The sequence below is a fragment of the Dipodomys ordii genome, unplaced genomic scaffold (genome assembly GCF_000151885.1).
Source record: "Dipodomys ordii isolate 6190 unplaced genomic scaffold, Dord_2.0 Scaffold284, whole genome shotgun sequence".
Classification (NCBI taxonomy): domain Eukaryota; kingdom Metazoa; phylum Chordata; class Mammalia; order Rodentia; family Heteromyidae; genus Dipodomys; species Dipodomys ordii.
This window is the reverse complement of record NW_012267500.1, coordinates 690,367-713,836: the sequence shown is the minus strand read 5'-3', so window position 1 is coordinate 713,836 and position 23,470 is coordinate 690,367. Positions and strand designations below refer to the sequence as shown.

At 44.1% G+C, this 23,470-nt stretch overlaps 1 protein-coding gene across 3 annotated transcripts in view; it reads right to left on the bottom strand.

Annotated features, from left to right (window-relative positions):
* Window positions 1–23,470, bottom strand: part of Ebf1 (early B-cell factor 1) — a 389,320-nt gene that overhangs the window by 91,493 nt on the left and 274,357 nt on the right. For 2 of the 3 annotated variants that reach the window (XM_013036405.1, XM_013036407.1), the window contains exon 9: window positions 7,672–7,805. In XM_013036405.1, coding sequence (XP_012891859.1) covers window positions 7,672–7,805 — 134 coding nt within the window. The remainder of the gene's footprint in view (window positions 1–7,671; window positions 7,806–23,470) is intronic. The other variant, XM_013036406.1, reaches the window with a different exon arrangement.

Sequence of the window (23,470 nt, the reverse complement as noted above, 5' to 3'; positions counted from 1 at the left end):
TTCATCAGAAAGAACAACACCACCCCATTTGTTAGGAAATGGAAAGACTTGGAAAAAAAATTGTATTAAGTGAAGTTACCCAGTCCCAAAGAAATTTAGGTCCCATGGTTTCCCTTATTTGCTCAAAAGCTATGTACATATGACCATATAAGATGATGCTAAGTGCAATGAACCCTTAGATATGCACACAAGAGGTCTGTTGTTGTTGTTGTCAATGTACTATGTGATTTTTTTGTTTCCTTTGTATGTTCTTCCCTCTATGGCATATCCCCTGCTGTCACTGTAGTTGATTTTGGTACCCTGCATCTTGTATATACATTTGTCTAATCTGGGGAGGGGAAAGGGAATAACAAAATGGTGAACCAAGGACACAGGGTGATCTATTGCAACCATGATACCCACACGACAGTGTACTGGAATATACTGGAAACGAACTTTACAACTTTGGTGCGGGGGAAGAGGGGAGAGATGTGTGGGAAGTAGGGGAGGGAAGGGATAGTGGGACAACAGCAAGGGAAGGGGTAACATTGATCGACAAGTTACGCACTCATTGCCTTACTCATGTAACTGTCACCCCTCTGTACAGCATCTTTACAATAAAATAAATAAAAAATAAATCTTAAAAAGGGAGGGGACTGAACACTTATCATCAACGTTGGTCATTTCCAGGGAGTCAGTTTCCCTTTTACGAAAAGAGTCTTAATGCCCTTCAAGCTTATCAAAGCAGAAAGACTCGGGGAACTGTTCTCATTGCTTTTGCAGTGTGGTTCACATTTGCAGACGGAGTACATCCATGTCTGTGCATATGCTCGGTGATTCTCATTGAACATGTCCCTTTAAGCACTGAGGGAGGTGACTTAACTCAGCTCTACCTTTGAGCACTGTGGTCCTGAGGCTGCTTTGGCTGGAAGTCCTTCGGGGATGCAGCACACACGCCCTGCCGTCCAAGCAGAATTTACTCAGCACCATTGCCGGCTCTCTCTCAGTGCCTCGGAGCCACTGGGCTGTGACACAGTGCTCTGTCTGCTTTTTAGGTTCTCTATTTTTGCCCTCTGCTGTCAGCCTGGCTCTCACACCCTTGCTCCACAGAGCGCCTGCCTCTCCGGTGCTGTGTGTGCTCCACTTTTTGTTTTGGTTTCTCGATCTGGTTTCATGCTGAATTTGCGATGGGTGAGGTTATTATAACACTCTTTTTGAATAGAAGAGCTCCACTACAATCCTATGAGATGGCTTTAGAGTCTGAGAGATCCTGGTTCGAGTCCCAAGTTTTGCAAATAAAGAGATGTGGGACTTGTGGGTGTTGTCTGCCTTCTGTTCCATGGTGGGAGGGGGAGGTGGGGAAGGAGCAGGGAGCTGTCTGATTAGTATCATAGTAGAGATTAATTTGATAGCCTACCTATAATGAATTTAGGGAGCAGTATCATCTATATCAAAAACGCAAAGAGTGCCAGTTTTTACCACTCCTTAATCCTCATTACTTTAAATATATTTACATTAAATATTCAAGTGCATATTTATTGAATTCGCTTTCATCTATCTAGTAGTGACCCCCTTGGAAGCATCGTCAAATACTGCTAAATAAGCAGCACTTATTTTGATGAGTGAGCGAATGCATGAATGAATGAGTGAATGAATGAATGAATGAAAAGGGAAGTAGGTTTAACAACTTTATCGCGTTTGTAACATTTTATGCTAGACAATGTGAACGATGAAGCTGGATTTTTACATGAATCACATCTTCAGGCCAGAGATGGGTCTTTAACTCACAGTAGTGAAAAGTATAGGGACCACAACTTGGTAGAGACCCAGGTGACCTGGGAAAACAGGCTACCCCGGCAGCGATGAGGGAGGATCTCACAGGGAAGGGTGTTGCATAGAATCCCAAAGAGCCAAGGGATACGGGCACAGATGGAAACACATGAGAAAGACAAGAGCTCAGGACAAAGGCTCCCCAAATGCACAAGGAAGAGTTAGATGTGGCTGGACCAGACGTAGAAGTGAGGAGGAGGTGAGAGGAAAGGCTGAGGCTGCCTGCCTGAATTCCCAAACTAAGGGCGACTGAAGGGGGAGGCAGCCATCGAGGCTGGAGGAGGAGGAGGCACAGCTCAGGACATCGGGAAGTGGTTCCAGCCATCAGCACTGAACACACACCGGAAGGGAAAAGAAGCCGTATAGATATATTCACTTTCCTCCCTGAAATTGTACCCCGGCAGCCAGGCTTTGATTCCTATTACAAGCACCATGCTTCTGCGGTTCTGGTTTGAAGACACATCATGGTACCTCCCGAACACGCTCTCAACAACCAGCTGAAAATGTCACCTTGAAGTCTCTTTTCACTGTACTTCACTGCCCTTCAACATGAAGGGCAAATTTCAAGTGTCTTGACAATTAAAAATAAAAATACAGACTAAAACATTTTTAGGAACAACATAAGTATGGCTAGAATTATATTAAAATTCGCTATTAAACCACATCCCTCTCTCTCTCTCTCTTTTAAAATATGCTAGCTCATTTAGAAATGATGACCCATAAAATTACTTGGGCTTGAAAGTTGTCCTTCAAAATCATATTCAAAGTTCAATGTAACTGATTCAAAGCTCATAATTTTGTATCAAGCGTCTTCCATGTAATAGGTAGCTGTTAGGTACCTGTCAAATAAATGCAGACTCTGAAGCACAAATTTCGGGAAAATAAGGCAGCTCTCAATTACTTTCAAGCCATGTACTTAATCAGCTTTTAATCCACTCAATTTACATGAACTTTTTTTTTTTTTTTCTTGGGTTTTGACCGCGGGCCTGAACACTGTCGCTGAGCTTTTTTGCTCAAGGCTAGCAATCTACTACTGCGAGCCACAGCGCCACTGGAGTCTCATGGACTTTCCTGCCCGGGCTGGCTTTGAACCACAATCCTCAGATCTCAGCCTCCTGAGTAGCTAGGATTTCAGGCGTGAGCCACCAATACCCAGCTTTGCATGAAAACTTCTAGATAAAATAAATGGACAATGCTATTGCATCCCATTTTTTTAAGGATAAAATTTCGAAGGAAGTGAGACTTGAGATAATGTCTTTCTCTCCTGTCTCTTAATTTTCTTTACAATTTTAAATGGACTTCTCTCACACATCATGGGTTATGGATGAGGTATTGAGTGCTGTTGTAATTATGCATATATTTGGAAAGGTTTGGTAAATTTATAGATGTCTGTTCGAAGATTACAGAAATAGAATGGGAAACGTGGCACAACTGTAAGCTGACGGGTGTCCGGAGATCAACCCCACACCAGCTCTAAGCCGCTGCTGTGCTCCCAGGGTGAAGCGCAGCACCAAGCAGGGCCTTCTTCCTCACAAACCAGATACTGCACGAGGGACTTAGACACATCCCTTTAAACTCTGAAAGATTTGTGACTTTACATGAGGTCCGGTAAAAACCAAGGCCTGGGAACCTTCCATATGAATGCATGCATGGCTTCGCCATTCAGTCGTTAGTATTGCAAAGAAGCAAATTCTCTTTTGTTTTTCCAGTTTTTCTGTGAGCCACTGACTGTGTAAACAACAACTGAGAGAGTAGAGGCACACAGAAACAAAGGATTTCGTGTGTCAAGCCTATAATCCTAGGTATGCAAGAACCTGAGATCTGAAGATTCCAGGTTGTAGCCAGCTTAGGCAGGCAAATCCAAGAGAGTCTTATCTCCAAGTAGCCAGCAAAAATCCAGAAGCAGAGGTCTGACTCAAATGGTAGAGGGCCACCCTTGAGCAAAAAAGCCAAGCAAGAACTCAAGGCCCTGAATTCAAGCCCAAGTATTGGCACCAAATTAAAAAAGGGAACAATCTTTATTTTTGCACTTTAGGGATTCAAGAAACACTCTGATTCCAACTCTCTAGGCTACCATTTGCCCAAGAACATTCACCTAGCAGTGTCTTTTACTTCCTTTCCTATCTCTGGAAATTTAGTTGAAAACAAAGAAAGTACAGCATTCATCTAGATGGGAGTGAGGCTAATTGGTTCATGCAGCCATGTGACTCTGGCTCTCTGATTTGGGCTTAGCTGTATCGCCAATCTTTAAATAAAGCCGCCCTACAAAATCACCAGGCATCCCGTACCAAGCGTGCACTGACTTAAACCAGATGCAAAATATGAGATATTTTGTTCAAAGCTTTGCCGCATTAAAGAATAATAGCTCTAAACATTCCTGGTCTAATCTGAATAATACTCTGCAAATATTTCAAGCCATTCTCTCACAGTTCTCTCAGCCCCATCACTTCATGATTGAATTTCATGACTTGGCCTCATTAACATAAAATCAAAATGCACTTCAGCTCTCGCCAATATATCTTCCAGTAAGGTGACCCTTGAGAACGAGGTTCTGTGTGTTTTATAAAAGCGTAGGTGCTCATGGTGCGCATGGAGATTTTGGAATGTCTACAAATTCCTGGAACCAGGGCTAGCTGAGATTTGTTTGACTCTACATTTCCCAAACCGGCTGGGGGGGGAGGGGGGAGGAGAGAAAGAAAATATCCCTCATTCATCTCCCGTGGGACATCTATTAATATCCCTAAGAACTAGTATTCCACAGAATTATCTAGAAGATGAATCGGTAGTATAAGTCTCATCTCAGATACTAGAAATCTAAAGTATAGGACATAAAAAAAATATTGACTGGAGATGGCCTAATGGGGGAGGCTCACACTTTTGTGACAATGGTCCTGAGAAAGATCTGGATCCTTTTGCAAATAGGCATGCCCACGGACAGACATGTTTGGGCCATGACTGCTCCTCAGGAGGGCGGAGGAGGAGGGGCGGAGCTGCCACCACCTCCGGCTCATTTCCCAGAGCGGGGATGTCCTCAGGAGCAGAAGCTCTAGAGGTTAGAGACAACAGCACTACTTTCAAAGAGTCTACCATCTACACTCTTCATTTACAGAGGGGGAAACTGAGGCCCAGTGGTCATAGCCAACTAAATCCAAAACCTGAGCAACGCAGCAATCAACAGGGTCTTTGGGGATACTGTCTGTGACCTCCACCCATCCCAGCCTAAAATATCCAGCAAAGAACCATCCAGCCATCATTTGCATGGTTAAAAAGCTTGACTGATTTTTTTTTCTTTTTTCAAACAGCACCCTTCTGACTCCTCCATTTTCTCTGCCTTCTAGAACACATGCCTTGGGTTTTAAGCCACAAATTTAATACTAGATTACATAAATACATTATGCAACTCTCTAATTTGCTTCATGGGAGCAAGTTGTCTTTCCAAATAAAACATCAGCTGCCACAAAAGCCCAGCGTTGATTGCCCTGGGTGCCTCTCCCAGGGTTCGATAACCACCATGCCGCCAGCGAAACGGTCCTCGTTGTTTAAACACTCAAGGCATGCGGAAGGAGATATTAAAATGATGGTGAGCCACACTCGCGCTTGCGCGCGCGCGCGCACACACACACACACACACACACACACACAAAACGGTAGCTGAGGTTCCCTCCCTACTCCAATCACATGTGGGAGGAAAGGCAAATCCACCACCAGCATTTCTGGTTAAGGGAAAAAATGCAACCCACACTTTATAAACATTAGCACACACCAACCCTTGTGGGCCTGTGGGTTTCCCTAGATCTATATATAAAACACTAAGAAGACTCCCCCCACCCCACCACCACCACACACCCTGCTTTTCAGTATTTGGGAGAAAGGCAGAGAATAAGGAGGCCGTGAAATACCAGTGTCATAATTTACTTTCTAAAAATAAGGAATGGAAACTGGTCAAGAAACAAGGGAGGAGGAGCAGCCATGATAACAAAGCCAATTCCCAGGAAGGAGCCCAGGGAGCTTGGAGCGCTAGCAGGCGGGGGCACCTGAGGCTGCCTGCTTGCTCCTCCTGGGTCAATCAGGAAGCTGGGCTGAACTACTCATTTGCAGCAGATTGGGCTGTAGGGGACGAGCACAGAGGAGGGCAAATTAAAGCCAACTCTATTTGCTCTAGCTCTTTTTTTTGTTAAAGTTCTGCAGCTAAAAAAAGACTCCAAATAATGGTATCAGCGAATCTCAAATGCTGTCTGTGTCTGCTGACCCCCTACCGCCTGCTTCCTGGGTGCTTTGGGCTACAGCATGAGGAAAGGGAGACGTCACAGAAGTCGACTTCCGATTAGATGGGGCAGGTCTTAGGGACAGCAAGCACCTCAACCCCACGGGGTAGATGGCAAGGACTATGGACAGAGAGAGCTCTCACGGAAGAGAGGAGGCCCCAGCAGCTTAGCTATGCTGCCTCTGGCCTGAGGCTTGCCTCTTTTCCTTCATAAATTCATCCTAGAAGGTTACGGGTGACTCCAACCCCCAAGCCCACACTAGATGATGACGGACCCCCTCATACCTGTCTGAGGCCGTACTGCTGCTTCCTTACTGTGGAAGGGGGTAGGACCACCAGCCCCCCAACCCCCAATATGAGACATCCCTATCAATGGTAGGCACAGTACCCCGGACTCATGAGGAGAGGTCCAGGGTGGAGACTAGCCTAGACTGAATCGTGAAAGATTAGGAAGTGGCATTCCCGTCTGGACCATCCGAGTTCAAGTCCCTCCTCTACTACGTGACAACTTTCTCACTCAACAACTCCCTTAACTTTCCCCAGAAGAAGTTTTGCATTCGTGACATAAAAACTCCATCCAATGCAGCTCCATAAAGCTCATTTGACCACCACAGCCACCAAGCGCTCAATGGATGTCAGCCAATATGAACCCAGCTCTCCACTTGCTCACAGCATGTTCATAAATATCTTCCCTTGAATCTTCACATTAGAGAGGGGCAGAGGGTGAAGGACGGCAGCAGTGGTGCTCACTGGGTACTACAATGAAAGTGAACTCTACAATTTGTGGGTGGAGACGGGAGGGAAAAACTGGGAGAGAACGAGGGAAGGGGTGACACTGTTCAGAAAGACGTGCACTCTTTACCCGACTTACGTAACTGTCACTCCTTTGCATGTCACTTTTATAACAACAATTTTGCAATGCATGAAAACAAGACAAGACTAGGAATATGCCAGGGCTGCAGGGGAGCCATCTACTGCGTGTCCTGTCTCCATCGCATGGGGTTGCCCTGGGCGGAGATGGGCATAGACGTTACAGGAGGCCTCACACCCACGCCCCTCGTCGCTAGTCACTGAGACCCGCCGCAGTGCTCGCTCTAACTGCAGTGACCCGAGCCAATGCCGGGCGCCTGTGCATGTGCACTGCTGGGTAGAGACGCGCGGCCCTCTTCCAGACTCCCCCACGGAGTTCCCGTCCCAGATGACCATGATCAGCCAGGCCCAAGTAGATGCTGCCCACTCCACCGATCAATCACTACCTTTCCCAAGTATGGGTGGCCTTTCCTATGTATTCTTAATGGACCGTATCTCCTTCTTGATCCCCAATGTCCATCATGACCTCCATGCTTAAGAGGATGAGTTGCAACACATCAACACCAACCAGGACTCACGGCCACAGGGGAGAAGTCATTCCGGTAGCAAGTGCTGCCTCCTGGGAAACTCAGTCCACCTCTCCGATCTTCCCCAAAGTTCCCTCGACTAGAGCTGGCCCACCCAGAGTGGCACCACGAAAGTTTTACACATCCTATTAGACATTCAAGGATAGACAGTGCCTTCGACTAGACCAAGCTATTAGATATTAATGTTCAGACAACACCTACCTCACTCCACACCAGCATGGTGCCGAAGATGACCTGTAACCCATCAAAGAAATTGTCCCCTATGATGATCACAGTCGCGCCTCCCGTCGTCCATCCTTCACTGGGGCTGATGGCTTTGATACAGGGAGTAGCTGCTTTTCAACACACATGAAAAAGAGAAAGAGTCCGCTGTTAGAACCAAACTTTAATGATGGAAGACTTGAGAAAAAGAAAAAAAAATTCTTTTATCTTTTCACTCACAGAAAGCTCCCTCAAGATCTCAGCATTCCCAGCTATCTATCGGGACCAGAAATCTAAGGGTGCCCCTTCATTTCTTTAAGGCATTCTTTTTTATTGTTTCTAGTAAGATATACATATATTTTTTTCTTACTCCAATCTTTATCAAATTTGAAGCCTTATAAAATAGAACACGAGAGTAAAATTGAATCTATGAAATACTAGAGATTTAAAATAAAACACATGACACTTTGGAATGTATTGACAATCTTACAGAAATGCTTGATAATTAAATCTATCTCCTGGAAAAAAAATGACACAATTTTAAATAAACATTTCTACCCAATGGGTGGCCAGGAAAGAGAAGAGAGTGGAGCAGGAAGGATTCTTACACTAAACATTCTGTCTGTTACCTTAACATAGCAAAACTTGTCCTCATTAAAAAAAATGAATACTTTTGCCTGTGTGGGTATGCCAGTACTGGGGTTTGAACTCAAGGGACTCACACTTTTGCACAACATTTTGCTTAAAGCTAGTGCTCTACCACTTGAGCCACCCCTTAACTTCTGGCTTTTTGCTGGTTAAGTAGAGATGAGACTCTGTTGGATTTGTCAGGGCTGGCTTTAAATTGTGATCCTCAGATGTCAGCCTTCTGAGTCACTAGGATTGCAGACATGAGCTGCCAGCACCTGGCTAGAATTCTTTAAAATCCATACTGTGGATCTCATTTTTACAGATTCAAAGAGTGTGGGTCCGTCAGGGCAAATGTTGCCATCAAATGGCTGAGCCCACGCTGAGCCACAGAGACCTCCCCTGAGCTCCTCTTCCCTGTGCTGCTCAGACTCAAAATCCTAGGACTGACTTTTCTTAAGATTTCATCTCTCTTCTCTTTCCATGGTCACCGCCCTGGGAAGTGGGAAATCATTTGCAAATAATGATTCCAAACAGATTGAGATGGTGTGCCAGTGAACATGGCCTACTTCCAACAGTTTGGCATAGGCGGAATTCTCGGTTATAATTGGGAAATCTGAGGGCATCCTGGTACCACTGAGGGCTTTTAACGTCACCAAGCCTTGCTGCCATTCTTATGACTCCTTTTATGAAATGCAACAAAGCAAAATTCTAAAGGAAAGGAGAAGTTGTGCAAGAAGAGAGAGAGAATGTTTAATAAAAGTTTATTAAGTATTGAAGCCAATGAGAACACTAGTTCATTTTAACAGAGGGGAGGAAAAACTGACAAAAAAAGAGGCAATTATTGGACTCTGTCAAATTTGGCAAAATGTCCCGCTTTAACTTTTGCAAGAAGGAAAGAAAACACGAAGCCCATTCCAGTGGGATCATTGCTCATGTGCCACCACACAAAGTACAATGGGTTTGGTTCTGATCCAAATTAATCTTTAAAAAAATTGCAGAGAAAAGTTTGGAAATATCCAAACTCAACATTTCATGTTGGCTGAACCCAGAGGAACAGAGTCTGCCACTAAAACAAGACAGCTCGGGCCGGCTGCTTGCCTGTGTTTTATCCTGACCAAAATACTTTATCAAGAAAATGTAAAAGATGCCTCACTTCAAAATGCTTATCCAACCTTTTACATTTGTGTGGTGGGGGAAGGAGTCGTGACCACTGTCCCACAGACACAAGACTTGTCCTTAAACAAAAGTGTAAAGATAAAAGTGAAACTATGTGATGTATTCCTCAACCAATGGTAAAAGATCACATGTAATTTCAAGAAATTTATAAGGTAATTAAATACCATCTAAAAACAATATAAAAACTTTCTGTAAAAAAAGCAGTTAGAAAACATTTTGTTAATAGCCTTAGAGCTTTATTTTTTTAATAAATAACTCAATATACTTGGCTGCCAGAGTGAAATAGGAATATTGCTGCTATCTCTGAGAAATACCGAGTATTGACTTTTCTGATGGTTGGATCTTATTTACTAGATGATCTTAGAATCCATGACTCTGAGATCACCCACATCAACTGCAGAATGGCCTTTGTGATTATTATCTGCATGAACTTTGGAGTTTCTGTTAATATTTTTATTTTATTTTTTATGCTGGTCATGGGGCCTGAACTCTGGGCCTGGGCGCTGTCCTGCAGCTCTTCAGCTCAAGGTTATGGCTCTACCACTTGAGCCACAGCGCCACTTCTAGCTTTTTCTGCTGAGGAATCAAACCCAGGGCCTCACGCCTGCAAGGCAAGCACTCTACCACTGAGCCACCTTCCCAGCCCAATATTTTAAATTTTAAGTCATGTAATCATTTTCATTTAGATAAAGAGTCCCTTCCAGGCTAGCCATGACACAAAAAAGGTGGCAGGAATGCATTTGCATACCTCAGAGCAAGCATCCTACATGGCGCGTGGCTAATAGCATGCTCAAAACCTGCTGTCTTTATATTTAACTCCTCTCTCTCTCCCCCCCCCCACTCCATGTACACATGCACTTTCAAACACTTCCTGATGAAAGAAGTAATATATTCCAACTTGTGACCAGCGGCTCAGCTCTAGGTCACAGGTCCAGGCGTCGGAGGGAAGGCCTCCTCCAGTGATAAGCTAGTGAGCAACCACACACAGCATGGCCTTCCTAGACGTTGGAGAACAAAGCCCTGAGGACAGCACCTGAGGGAGGGGAAAGGTGCAGGGGTACTGTCCTCAGTCCTTCCCATCTCCACCCTGGAACCGCAGCACTTTCTAAGGTAGACGGCAGGGTTCTCAAGGCGCTCTGGGCCTCTATGAGGTCATCTTTGTCTATACAGGGAGCGCTGTGCTGATTCCCCACGGGCAAGCTGGGAAAATACGTGAAGCTCTGGTGGGTTGGAGGAGGGGGATGCTACTGATGTGTGAAATCTGGGGCTCAGGCACGGGATAGTCCCCGCAGTGCCCACACTAGTCCTCTCAGATGAAGAGCTCCAAAACGCCAATGGTCCAAGGCCAGAAATACAAATGCATACAACAGCTCAGGATGCCAGGCAAGCTGAAGGGAAGCCGGCTGAGGAGCTGGGCCTGCGTGTCCCACTCAGGGGGACAGCAGATGACTGACTCGGGCCTTTGGGGATCCACATAAGGCAGCCCAGTAAGGTCCTGGCTTCTCATCTTTCAAAAGCATGCATGCACGCATGCACACACACATGCCCCCTCACACACACACACACACATACACACACACACACACACACACACACACACACACGGTGCTAGTCCTGGGGCTTGAACTCAGGGTCTAGGAACTGTACCTGAACTTTTTTGCTCAAGGCTAGCACTCTACCACTTGAGACACCATTCCACTTCTGGCTTTTGGGTGTTTAATTAGAGATAAGAATCTCCTGCCCAGGCTGGCTTTGAACCGTGATCCTCAGATCTCTCAGCCTCTTGAGTAGCTGGCATGAGTTAAATATATAGAGCCTAAATACAAAATTCATGGGCGGATTTTAATTCATAGGCTGTTTTTACACTTTTACCCTGATTCACAAAGTAAGAAGATAAGGAAATACCTGTAAGCTGTGGCCAAAACTAGATATGCCCAAGTATTTACTGCAGAACTAAAACCAAAACTTTCATGAGGATAGCTGCGACCGAAGGGAAAGCAGTTACAGAAATCACAGTGCAACCAGCTTCTAAAATAAAAAGAATTTCACGAGGGTGGGTGAGAAAAATTTCTACACGCTGACATGGGAAGATGCCAAAATATGTTACTAAGTTGCGGGGAGGGAAGCAATTTGTAGACGGATAACTAGTGTGGTTCTGCCTATTTATTCTTAAATGACACACAGTGTACATGGGTAAGATGTGTATATGTGTGTGCGTGTGTGTGCACGCGCAGTTAGAGGTGAGCAGATTGTAAACAAGGATATACAACAGGTGTCCCGCAGTGGGCTCTTACATGATTAATGTGGTTTTAACAAGACAAGGGGATGATTCAGTTTTTTACTCCATTGCCATTGATGTGGTTGGAATTGTTTTCATTGAGTATATATTAAGGTAACAGGCTATGAGAAATTAAATGACAGCAGAACATCTAATAACAGCTATACTTTTTAAAGAGTAAACCAACATTAAAAACCAACCAACCACCCCAACAGTCAACTGTGTGCATTCACAGTCCCTGACCCTCTCCCTCTCACTTCTTTTTGGGGTGACTATTGTCTGGGTGCTCAGAGAACACCCAGAGAAGACAGGACTTTCCTTTCATACCCAGAGAAAAGCAGAGGAAAGATGGAGAAAGATCACTGTCTTTAATATTCACAGCGGATGGACAGATCCAATGCAATTAGACAGAGAAAAGATTTACAAGAGTTCGATTCAAGCCTAGAGATGCAGCTGTCAATAGACATTCCGTCTCCCAGAAAATGGTGTGGAATGGGGCATGGGGAGGTGTATTTGAGTACAAACCCCTTTCACCAGTAAATTCTTGATTTAATTCACTCAAAAACACAACAACAACAACAAATTCTTTCTTCCTCACCAATTAATTTTTCCCACCCTCTATCTACAAGGACAAGAAGATAATTTCTAGTTCTAAATTTCATTAGAAATAAAAAGTTTGGCTATTCCTTGTTGCTTGTCTCCTTTCTTTAATCCCTCCCCCACGCCTCACCAGCCACCAGAGTAGAGATTTTCCTTCCTTCAAACTATGACAATAACATGATTACCCCACCAGTTTAGCATAATGGCTCTGAGATGCTCATGGCACATTGCAGAGTTAAAGTGGAAATTATTAGGTAGCTCTTCTTTGTTATAGTAATGATCACTCCACAAATAAAAGCTCTTCTCCCAAAGGTACTGCGAGGCACAAAATGCTAATTCTGAAGATTATGTGTGCGCTTTTATTAAATATTACTATGCCCTGCCTGTTTGAGGGCTTCTCTGCTCTGATTGTTTTATGAGTACCGTGTTAATGTCACTCTCGTCTTGCTAGCAGCAGGCACACATATTAGCGTTTCTATGAGAGTTGATCAAAGGCCACGTGCTGGGGGAATTGCTGAGAAAACACGGACAAGCGATAAAAATCTAACAGATTAATTGGTTTAAATTTCATTTCAGGGTGTTGAACTTTGGCTCGGGACTTTAATACTACACCGTGAGTCAGGGCCTAATTACCAGATTTCCAATTTGCTTCTGAACAATGGTGGTGGCGAGAAGAAAAAAGAGAGGGAAGAATTATTTTAAAAATAATAATAATAATAATAAAAGAGGTAAAAGAAAGAGAAGAAAGAAATCACTCGGCCTCCCCGTACATATGCAACAAACAGCCCACGTGGTGTGTGCAGATCATTGTATGAGGGGCAGACAGGACTCTCACCTGCTCTACCTCCCTGGAGAGCTCCGGGGGGCAGAGGAAACCATGGGTGCCCTGATCGGCTGGGAATTTTCTGATTTACAGAACCAATGTCACACGATCGGAGTGTCTTCACACTCATCGCAGACACAGCATTGGGTGAATTTATTAGCAAGGTGAATTTATAAGCTGAGCCTCCAATAGAAATGATCTATTTCATTGATAGAAAGCCAGGGCCAGGAGGGCCATGTTTACCTCGGGGTTTATGGGTGGCCTTGGGAATAAGGGTTAATTGAGCTCAGAGGTGCCTGCCCATTGAGGTGAATTAGTGGTGTAGATACAGTAGCAGCAGGGTCTTGCTTTTGCCTCTGAGATTTCTTTGTGCTTTGATCAATACCTCACTTGTTTGGCATAGCTGGAGAGATGACCCAGGTCCGACATTTATCATATCTCATCTCCCAAACGAGGCTTTGGTGACAGTCGATGCCCCATTAAGGAAGTCTAATTAGAGATGCAGTGACTCTGTTTTATTTGTTTAACTCATTCCTGTATTTAAATAGGAAAGGATGCTCTTTATCAGTAGGTAAAACGCACACCTTTAAACATCTGTAATCCTATTCTGAGCTCACGATGAGCTTCCGCGTGGCTGTAGCAGAGGCCATTTTCCCATTTCCGTGTGTGCCTGTAGCACACGGGCCGCTCTCCCTCTGCCAGTGTCCTGTAACAAGCGTGGCAGAATGAGCAGCTCTGCGAAGCGGGGGAGTTGGGTTCCAGTGAAGGCACCACCCTTTACCCGCTGAGTAAAGACAGAGATGGAATTATGTGAGCTTGAGTTTTAATATGTGGAATATTGTTTGAAAATGGACATCTGGCAGTCACAAAGCCTTGGAACACGTCTGAGGATAGATATCATCTCCACAGGGGAGAGATAGGAAGTGCCTACTTGTGTGTGTGTGTGTGTGTGTGTATGTGTGTGTGGTGTTTCCGTGTGTGTGTGTGTGTGTGTGTGTGTGTGTGGTGTTTCCGTGTGTGTGTGTGTGTGTGTGTGGTGTTTCCGTGTGTGTGTGTGTGTGTATGTGTGTGTGTTTGTTTGGTGTGTGTGTGTGTGTATGTGTATGTGTGTTTGTGTGGTGTTTCTGTGTGTGTGTGTGTGGTGTTTCCGTGTGTGTGTGTGTGTGTGTGTGTGTGTGGTGTTTCCGTGTGTGGGTGTATGTGTGTGTGTGTGTGTGTGTGGTGTTTCTGTGTGTGTATGTGTGTGCGCACGCGCACATGCACGCGTGCCTATTCTAGGGCTTGAAATCAGGGCCTAGGAGATGTCCCAGAGCTCTTTTGCTCAGGATTAGTGCTCTACCACTTCAACTTTTAGGTGGTTAATTGGAGATGACAGTCTCCTTGATCCGGGTACCAGTGGCTCATGCCTATAATCCTAGCTACTCAGGAGGCTGAGATCTGAGCATTGTGGTTCAAAGACAAGGAAAGCCTGTGAGACTCTTATCTCCAATTAACCACCAGAAAACTGCAAGTGGCACTGTGGCTCAAGTGGTAGAGTACTGTAGAATGCTAGCCTTGAGTTAAAGAGCTGAGGGACAGTGCCCAGTTCAAGCCCCACAACTAACAAAAAAAAAAGTCTCCTAGATTTCCCTGCTCTGGCTGGCTTTGAATAGTGATCCTCAGATCTCAGCCTCCCAAATAGCTAGGATTACGGGCATGAGTCTTTGGTGCCCAGCTCCTATTTATGTGTTTTTTTTTTCCTCTCACTATATGCCAAGTGCTGATTTTTTATTGTTATTGGTCGCCCAACTAGTTAACTAGAGTTTTTTTTAACCCATGAAGACAACCTATACTCTTCCCATTCCAGATTATAGCATTTATTGTAAACATTTCCTAAGAACTTTCCATTCAGCCACTTGCTGCTGTGGCCTGCCAAAAGGATCGAACCGTTAGATTTAGCAGCAGATCTTCTGTTGTAGAGGTTTTCTTTTTCTTTAAAGATTTCAGTTTTCCTGGGATAAATGTTAATGGGACATACTTCAGAAATTTCTCAGTCAGAGGAACTGACTTTATAATTATTTACTCAACTTTTGGGATTTAGCAGAAAATGTTGGGAAACCCCTGCGCTGTGCTCCATTCTATGGGGATTTTTAACCTCATAAAACACTTTTATCTTGTGGTTTTGGATAATGTCATATTTGATAGTAACCCCATTCCAGAAGCTGGCAGGGCCACCAAGATAACTCATCCTAACTCCTCCTGACCACACTGAACAACTGGTTTTGCTGGGGGGTTTTGTTGGCTTGTTTGTTTTGAATGAAATGATGCTTTCCCACCTCCTCTGATCTGAATCAAACAGTGACTAGGCCAGAGCACTTGCCACCAGCTGGAAGACCAGATTGTCTTCACCATGTTCAGGGCACAGGTCTGTTCCTAGGTCTTCTATCTTCCAATGGGTCCCTGAGAAAAGCTAGAAGCCACAGCAGTGATGCAGGCTGACACCCTCTCCTCAAGCTGGTGGGTCCGTTTTATTGTCACAGAATCTAGCCAACCAACGAAACACCACCAGAAAGCAAATGAATTGGACACTCTCACTCAAGGTGTAGCAGTCTTCGTAAGATGTGCTGTTGGCTTCGATGTGAGTTACCAGAAGTTTAGTTTCTGCCTTCTTTTATTATCTTCAGTAATTGCATTATGCAGCTAAGCATTTTATTGTTTATTATGGTTTTTATTTTTGTTTTGTTATTGGTCTACATTTATTGCCCTGTCCACTAGAAGATGTAGATGTTATGTTGCAAAGGATCATATACATATACATATATATATATATATATATATATATGCCCACTTCTTCCTCCTCTCCCTCTCTCCTCCTGTGTGTGTTCATGCACTTACATGCGTGCATGTGTGTGTGCAGTGTTTTCACTTTAAAGAGAAATGTAAGCCATGATATAGAGATTTCTCAATAGCAGATGCAATTAAACCTCTTAAATATTAAATGAGGAGATTGAGAATTTCAAGTGTTTTTCATCCTTTATTCCAAAGTGACTTCATTTGGCAAGAAATCCCTTTGCTTTGACAGCATTAATGGCTCTCATAGAAAAGGAGGGGAGAGGGGAAGAAATTCACAGTTACGAGATGGAAATGTGGTTCCAACGTCCATCTGCAAGGCAGGGGCGACCTCGTGGCAGACATCTAGGAATGGTGTCTAAGCCCCCAGACTCTGTCACTTGCTAATCACAGACCATCCCTCAACCTGTGTACTTCCTGCTTATTTCATAGCATTCTCAACAGTCAGTGGGCACGGCACCCGAGCAAGGGGAAGGCAGATGCTGTTGCGACTATTTTATCATCTGCAACGTTCCAGGGAAATGCTTTTGGACTTCTGGATTGATACATTGAAAAATCTGGAATTATATAATATAATAATAATAAAATCTTGACATTTTGATGTAACTGTAACTTCTAAATTGCACTTGAAAGATGTGTTGAAGGCTTTTTGATTTAATGACACACAACAGAGCACTGTTTCATAATATGCAAAAAATTGTTTGTTAAATATATGCAGAAGCTCAGAGTTTTATAACTCAAGGAGGTGTGGAGGCAATTTCACCTTGTGTTTGATCTGAGAAATCAAAAATTAAAATGTACAAAATATTAATCCTAGAATAGCTAAAAGTAAATGTTTCTATCACCTCTTCTCTCTCTCTCCTCTCTCTCTCTCCCTCCCTCCCTCCACCTCCCCCCCCCCTCCTATGACTGTCAATCACTCCATTGCAAAGCAACAGAGAAAAAAATTGTCAGGGAGAGGGGAAGAACCCTGAGAATGAATTATTCATAGGTCCATTTGTGGTGGTTGTTGAAACAATAGTAAATTCGCTTGCCTCTGATTATATAATAAGCACATAATTCTCTTCTCCCTAACAAGGAAAGCCTTCATGTACAAAAAATATTTACAGCCCAATTCTCCTCATTCTACTATTGGAAGAAAACTTTGAGAAATGAAAGCCAGAGAAGAAAAGGAAACCAAAATAGTCTCCCTAGAATGCAATCCTGTTATTATGAAAAGGGGAAACAATTTTCAGCCTAAAAAATGAAGGGAAAAAAAACACAATAAGCAAAAAAAAAAAAAAGCATGTAACTGCTTCTTCAAGAAATATTTCTTGAAGTAGTTTTCTTGGGGCTGAAAATCATCAAGTCAAATAAGAGAAAGTCTGGTGGAAAGCCTGTGATGTTCATCTTGGCGGGAGTGGTGTTGGTAACAGGCCTTGAACGTGTGTGCTGGGCTGCCCAGATGGCCTCACAAGAATCGGCCTGATAGGATTAAACCTTTATGCCGAACTCTGCTCCATCTGTTCAGCAAGGTTTGCCTTTTCTTATCTGAATTTGAATTTTTAGCCTCCTTAGGACTGCAAGCAGGACTCACGCACCACAAAAAAACAGATGCATGCAGGTAATTTGACATTTTATTAGTCTCAGTTGATATTATCTTTATCTAGAAAAAAATTTTTGTAAGAACTCAGCTAAGAAGAAATGTAAGAGCATGCAGAATGCATGATTTTTTTTTAGTTCTGTTTTGTTTTGTTTTGGTCAGAGTGTTTAGTCTTTCCCTTCCTATAGAACTGTAGAACTTCATGTGCTGTCATATAGGGATGTATGTCCACATTTGCCACAAAGATTAGAAAATAAAGACATGGTATCTTCTCAACACAGAAAACAACACTGATAATAGATAGTGTGTAGTTAGGAACTGGTGGCTTGTGTCAGTAATCCTAGCTACTCAGGAGGTTGAGATCTGAGAATTGAGGTTTGAACATAGTTCAGGAAGACAGATCCAAGAGATTCTAATTTCCAATAACAACAACAACAATAAAAAAAGCCAGAACTAGAGGTATGGCTCAAGTAGAATGCCAGCCTTGAGCAAAAATGCTGAACAAAAGCATGAGACCTAGAGTTCAAACCTTTAGCATGCATGCACACGCGTGTGCACACACACACACACACACACATACAAAGGAGACTAGACAGGGTATGAATGACTGACCCATGTATGTTTTGTTTTTTTTTCTTTTCCTTTTCAAGAGGATTGGCATTAAGCCACGATCTGACAAATTAGCTACAACAACTACCTATCGTTTCTATGAAGTTTCCTATGTTTCCAGGGAAGGTTTTCAGCTGCAGTGAGATGTTAGAGCTGTGGTTTGGAGCTTCTTCCTGAATGAAGCAGGCTTGTTCTGCCCTTCTCGTCACACATTTCTACAGGCAGCAAAGCTGTTTGTCAGCTAGAGAAGTTAACTCACAGAGGGACAGAGGCCAGGGAGCTACCAAGCAGCCAGGGCTTGGTAGATCCTGGATTTCCAACTCAATGATGAAGACAAAAGAAAGACTCTGGATGCTGGGCTTGATGGAGAAGCGCAGACAAGCAACACAAGAATGAGTGAATGAGTGCGTGAGTGGGTGAATGAATGAGCTGCATAGGGGAGGGGTCTTTTAGACTCCTACTTGGAATCTGGTTTCCAGCCTATCAGATGTGCTCATTCTGTTTGGGGACAGAAACCACAAGAGACCACAGCCTGAGGACTAGAGTCCTAAAAAGATAGACTGTAAGGACTGCAGCAGGCAGCCATGGGCTTCCTGTGATACCCCTAGTCACGCTGCTCTTGGGTCTGTGGCACTCCAAATGGTAGGGATAAGCTAGCCAAGTAATTTCCTACGCAGAGGTTATGTTTAAGGAGTCTCATGAATTGGCCGCCCAGGGGACAGAGAAGGGTGAACTTCCCATTCAAACCCCTCTTCAGTGGTAGGCCTGTGCTGATAACGCCAGCATCTTTGGAGTTCCTTTTCTGGGAGTGGATGATGCTAAGCAAGGGCACTCACTATACATGCTCCTTGTGACAGGGCTATACACACACAACATGTGTGGGCACACACAGGCCTGGGGTATGTGCCGCACTTTTCTCTCTAACAAGGTGTTCAATATATTGTTTAATGTGCTTCCCTCATTCAGTGGACCATAGCCACATGCGGCTACTTAAATTTAGTGTTTACTATTAAATGAAAAGTCTTTTCTGCAGTCACATTAGCAACATACCCAGTGGGTGATCACTGCTGTGGCTAGTGACAGGTGGATGGCCCAGTGACAGAACCCCTCCATCTTCAAGGAAAGTTCTAGTAGACAGGGCTAATCTTAAAAGAAGCCAAGTTAAGAAAATGATGCTTGTAACTCACTAAAATTACCGGTTGAGGGTGTGTCATGCATGTGCCAGGCACGGGGCTGGGCATAATGAATCTCAAATCCCTCCACCAAGGATCAGAGAAGCCAAGGTTAGCTGCGTGCCAGAGGCTCATGCCTGTGATTCTAGCTACTCAGAAGGCTGGGATCTGAGGATCCTGGTTCAAAGCCAGCCCAGGCAGGAAAGTCTGTGACGTTATCTCCCATTAATTATCTTCCAAAATGCTGGAAGTGGTGTGGTGGCTCAAGAACTAGGGTGCCAGTATTAAGCAGAAAGAGCTAAGGGACAGTACCTAGGCCCCCAAGTTCAAGCCCCAGTACTTGCACAAAAACAACAGCCAATGTTCACTGGGTCAGGCAGGAAATTAGTGAATGTGTGTATATGTGTGTGGGGGGGAGGGAGTAGGGAGTCAGTGGGAGTGGCTGTGATTGCCTCTAAATGTAGAGCTTATGCCCCACCCAAAAGGAAGCCAACCTCTGCACTAGACCTAATTATCGCCGTTTGAGCATGTAGACCCAGCTACCAGCTTCTCCAAGAGCATGAAGGGAATTGCAAACCACATTATTATATAAAAAAGCATTTAGATTGTCAACAAATATGAAATTGCTTCCAATACCATGCAAATCAGCGCCAAAAGCTATCTAGGCTGAAGGCTAATTCCCTTCCATGATCTGAAAGTGTGCAACTCCTACAAATCCTTGGTGAGCCAAGAAACATCTTTTAGCTATTTATTTCTGCAGTCACACACCTTGTTCAGGCTCACGGAAGAATAAACATGAACCCCAACCACGGCGAGTTCTGCTTTTGCCTGCCTAAGGCCCCTCGCCAAACACATATGCATGAGATTTTTCTATAAGCCGCTGAGGAGAGGAGCTCTTTGCTCCTGAAGGATTTCTATTGTCATCGTGCAAGACAGCATAGATAGTGGCTCTTTAAGGAAACGGTGTTTTCGGAATGTGAGCTGCATTTCAGAATCAACCTAGCCCAACCTTTAATAATGCACAGTCCTGCACTGTGTTTTCCCAACGAGTTCTGCTTATATTTCTGTCCACAAGCACAGCTGCTACGGCTAATGTGCTGGCATGAACTTGCAAGGCTGAGGGCCTTATCGTGTCGATCCAGCTTCCTCTCTCCTCCTGCACACAGTCACCCAGGCTGACTCCAGCATTTGTGATAGCCCAGATGTTTCCGTGGTGATGCTCGATGACGTCACAAGCATGGGCATGAACATCATCAAGCATCCATTCAGTATGCGCAACAGCCAATGAGAATTCAGCTTCCATCTAAACCTGATGAGGTACTGACTCACCTTCCTCAAAAATGGCTCTTCAAAGTCTGGGCTGGCCTGTAGGACTGTGCAAAGCAAACATGCACTGATCTGGCTGTGATACGTTGTCTGCTGCCTGATTATTAATCCAGGCCACACACCCAAGCCTAGATTAACCTTTTCCAGGGCCTACAAAATCAAGTTCACCTTCCTGAGTCTGGCTGCATTTCCCTTTCCAACCTATTTCCCAACCTCCCTCCCTGTAGGCAATACTAGGAAGCGGACAGAATCCCTAGCTCTGAATCCACAAGAGGCCTCAAGTTCAGCTGGCCAAAACTATGCTTCATAGCTGAGCACTGGTGGCTCACGCCTATAACCCTAGCTACTCGGGAGGCTGAGATCTGAGGTTCTGGTTAGAACCCAGCCAAGGCAGACAAATGCATGAGACTCTTATTTCCAATGAACCAGGAAAAAAGCCAGAAGTGGGAGGTGTGGCTCAAGTGGTAGAGTGCCAGCCTCGAGTGGACAAAGGCAAGGGAGAGCATGAGGTCATGAAGCTAAGTCCCAGGACTCCCTTAATTCCTTCCCCCTCTCACAGATTACTTTCATAAGCCCATTTCTGCTACTTTAACTGGGGCTAATAATTTGTAAAGAGTAGGCCTCACAAGGCTTTTAGGAAGTTTAAATGAGCTAATCGATGTGCAGAGCTTAGCACCCAGTATGGCAGGAAATAAATGTGAGAGATAATAAAGAGAAGAAACAGGAGGAGGACGATAATGGAAAGACAATGGAATGGTGGCAACAGGCTCTCCTAATCCACAGCCACTAACCATCCTCAGCGTGTGCCCTACATTTCTATTTCAGGAAGCTTCTGTCATTCACTTCAGCCCAGCCTGACTCATCTGCAATGAAGCTATTTCTTCCTATCCCAACTCCTTTGGAGTTGTGAATCCATATTTAATCCATATTTCTCAATCATTTGCTGGACTTTTTCTTGAACTTTTAAGGGTGTGTGTGTGTGTGTGTGTGTGTGTGTGTGTGTGTGTGTGTACACACACACAACTGGGCATGTATCTATGTCTACAAACCAACCCAAGGTCTAATCCATCTCTTAGAGACAGTGTTTGTGCGTGAGCACTCTGCTCACACTCTGGCTAGACACAACTCTATACCTAACTAATGCCTGAGGATTAACTAGCACTGTGAAGGACTTGAAAGGCCTGGTCATACATTTCCTCTATTGTTCTATATATCCCTATCAAGCAGTAGGCTAGCAGATGTTACTCTTAAATCCACTTTATAAATGAAGTAGTGGATCTCAGATCCTCGACTATGAGTCTTTAGAAGTCTACTTTGATGGTTATAGCCAAATACAACACCCAATCTTTCCTTCAGTGCTGGTGTTTACCTGATTCTGCTCCATTTGGCTATAATATCCACTTCAACTGTGAAAATAGAGCCAAAGTCCCATGACATCTTAGTTGTACAATTTCTTATCCCCGAGGTAGCGGGTGGATATTTATTAGCTGTAAAGAGTAATATTACTTTATTAAGAAAAGTTATTTCTCCCCCCCCCACTCCTAAGACATAGACCCACGTAGGAATAATAGTAAAATCTTCTTTCTTCTATTTCCAAGTTCAGAAAATGGCATCCTAACATAACACTACAGGTGCCAATTCAAACACAGGAATGCTGAACATACAGCCAAACTCTCTGGCTTAGAAGCTTTTCTAGGGTTGCATGTTGGGCTGCTGAACGCACACGCAGAATATGTGTGTGTGTGTGTGTGTGTGTGTGTGTGTGTGTGTCTGTGTGTCTGTGTCTGTGTGTGTGTATCTGACATAAGTAACAGCAACACTGTCAGCCTTACAAAGAGGAGGGCAGTTTCCCTCACATTCACTCATGGTCAGTCTGGACACTGTCCATCTCAATGGGAAATATTACAGAAATTTGCACATAAAAACGTTACTAATTCCTGGGTGCGGGTGGCTCTTGCCTATAATCCTAGCTACTCAGGGAGGCTGAGATCTGAGGATCGCGGTTCAGAGCCAGCCTGGCAGGAAAGTCCGTGAAACTCTTATCTCCAATAAACCACCAGAAAATGGGAAGTGGCGCTGTGGCTCAAGTGGTAGAGCGCTCGCCTTGAGCTGAAGAGCTGAGGGACAGCGCCCAGGCCCAGAGTTCAAGCCCCACAACCAACCAAAAAAAAAAAGTTTCTAATTAAAAACAGGTTATCCTGAAACAACACATTTATGTTTTTCCCAACTGCTTTCTTATTTCTCATTTTTTTTTGTATTTTTCTAAGATAAAGACTCACTCCCTAGCCCAGCTGGCCTTGAATTCATGGCCCGTCTGCCTCTTGCTTCCTGAGTGCTAGCATTACACGTATGCACCACAATGCGTGGCTTTTTAATTTTTTTTTCTTCTGAGTAATAAGGATCGAATTCCACAGGCTGTTAGCTAACTAAATCAAGAACATTTAGGATACTGCCAAAGTTAAAAGAAAGGTATGTGAGGTCTGGCTCCCAAATTTCTAAAAATTTGTTGTACCGGTTACTGGAAGAGCTCAGTTGGTTTGAGGATTCAACCAGATGATTTTTAGCAGAGAGACAGAGAGAGACCTTTCCTACCAAGAAATGCTGCAGAATCTTAGGGCTGTCTGGGACCCGCCCCCTCGTCCACAGAGAATATAGATAAATGCTTGGGTGCACTGTCATTTAGAGAACCCATTGTGCTCAAAACAGGCAAGAATTAAAGGTCTCGGTCTCACCAACGGTGCTAATCTTCTAAATATATTGCTGTGTGTTCAGAC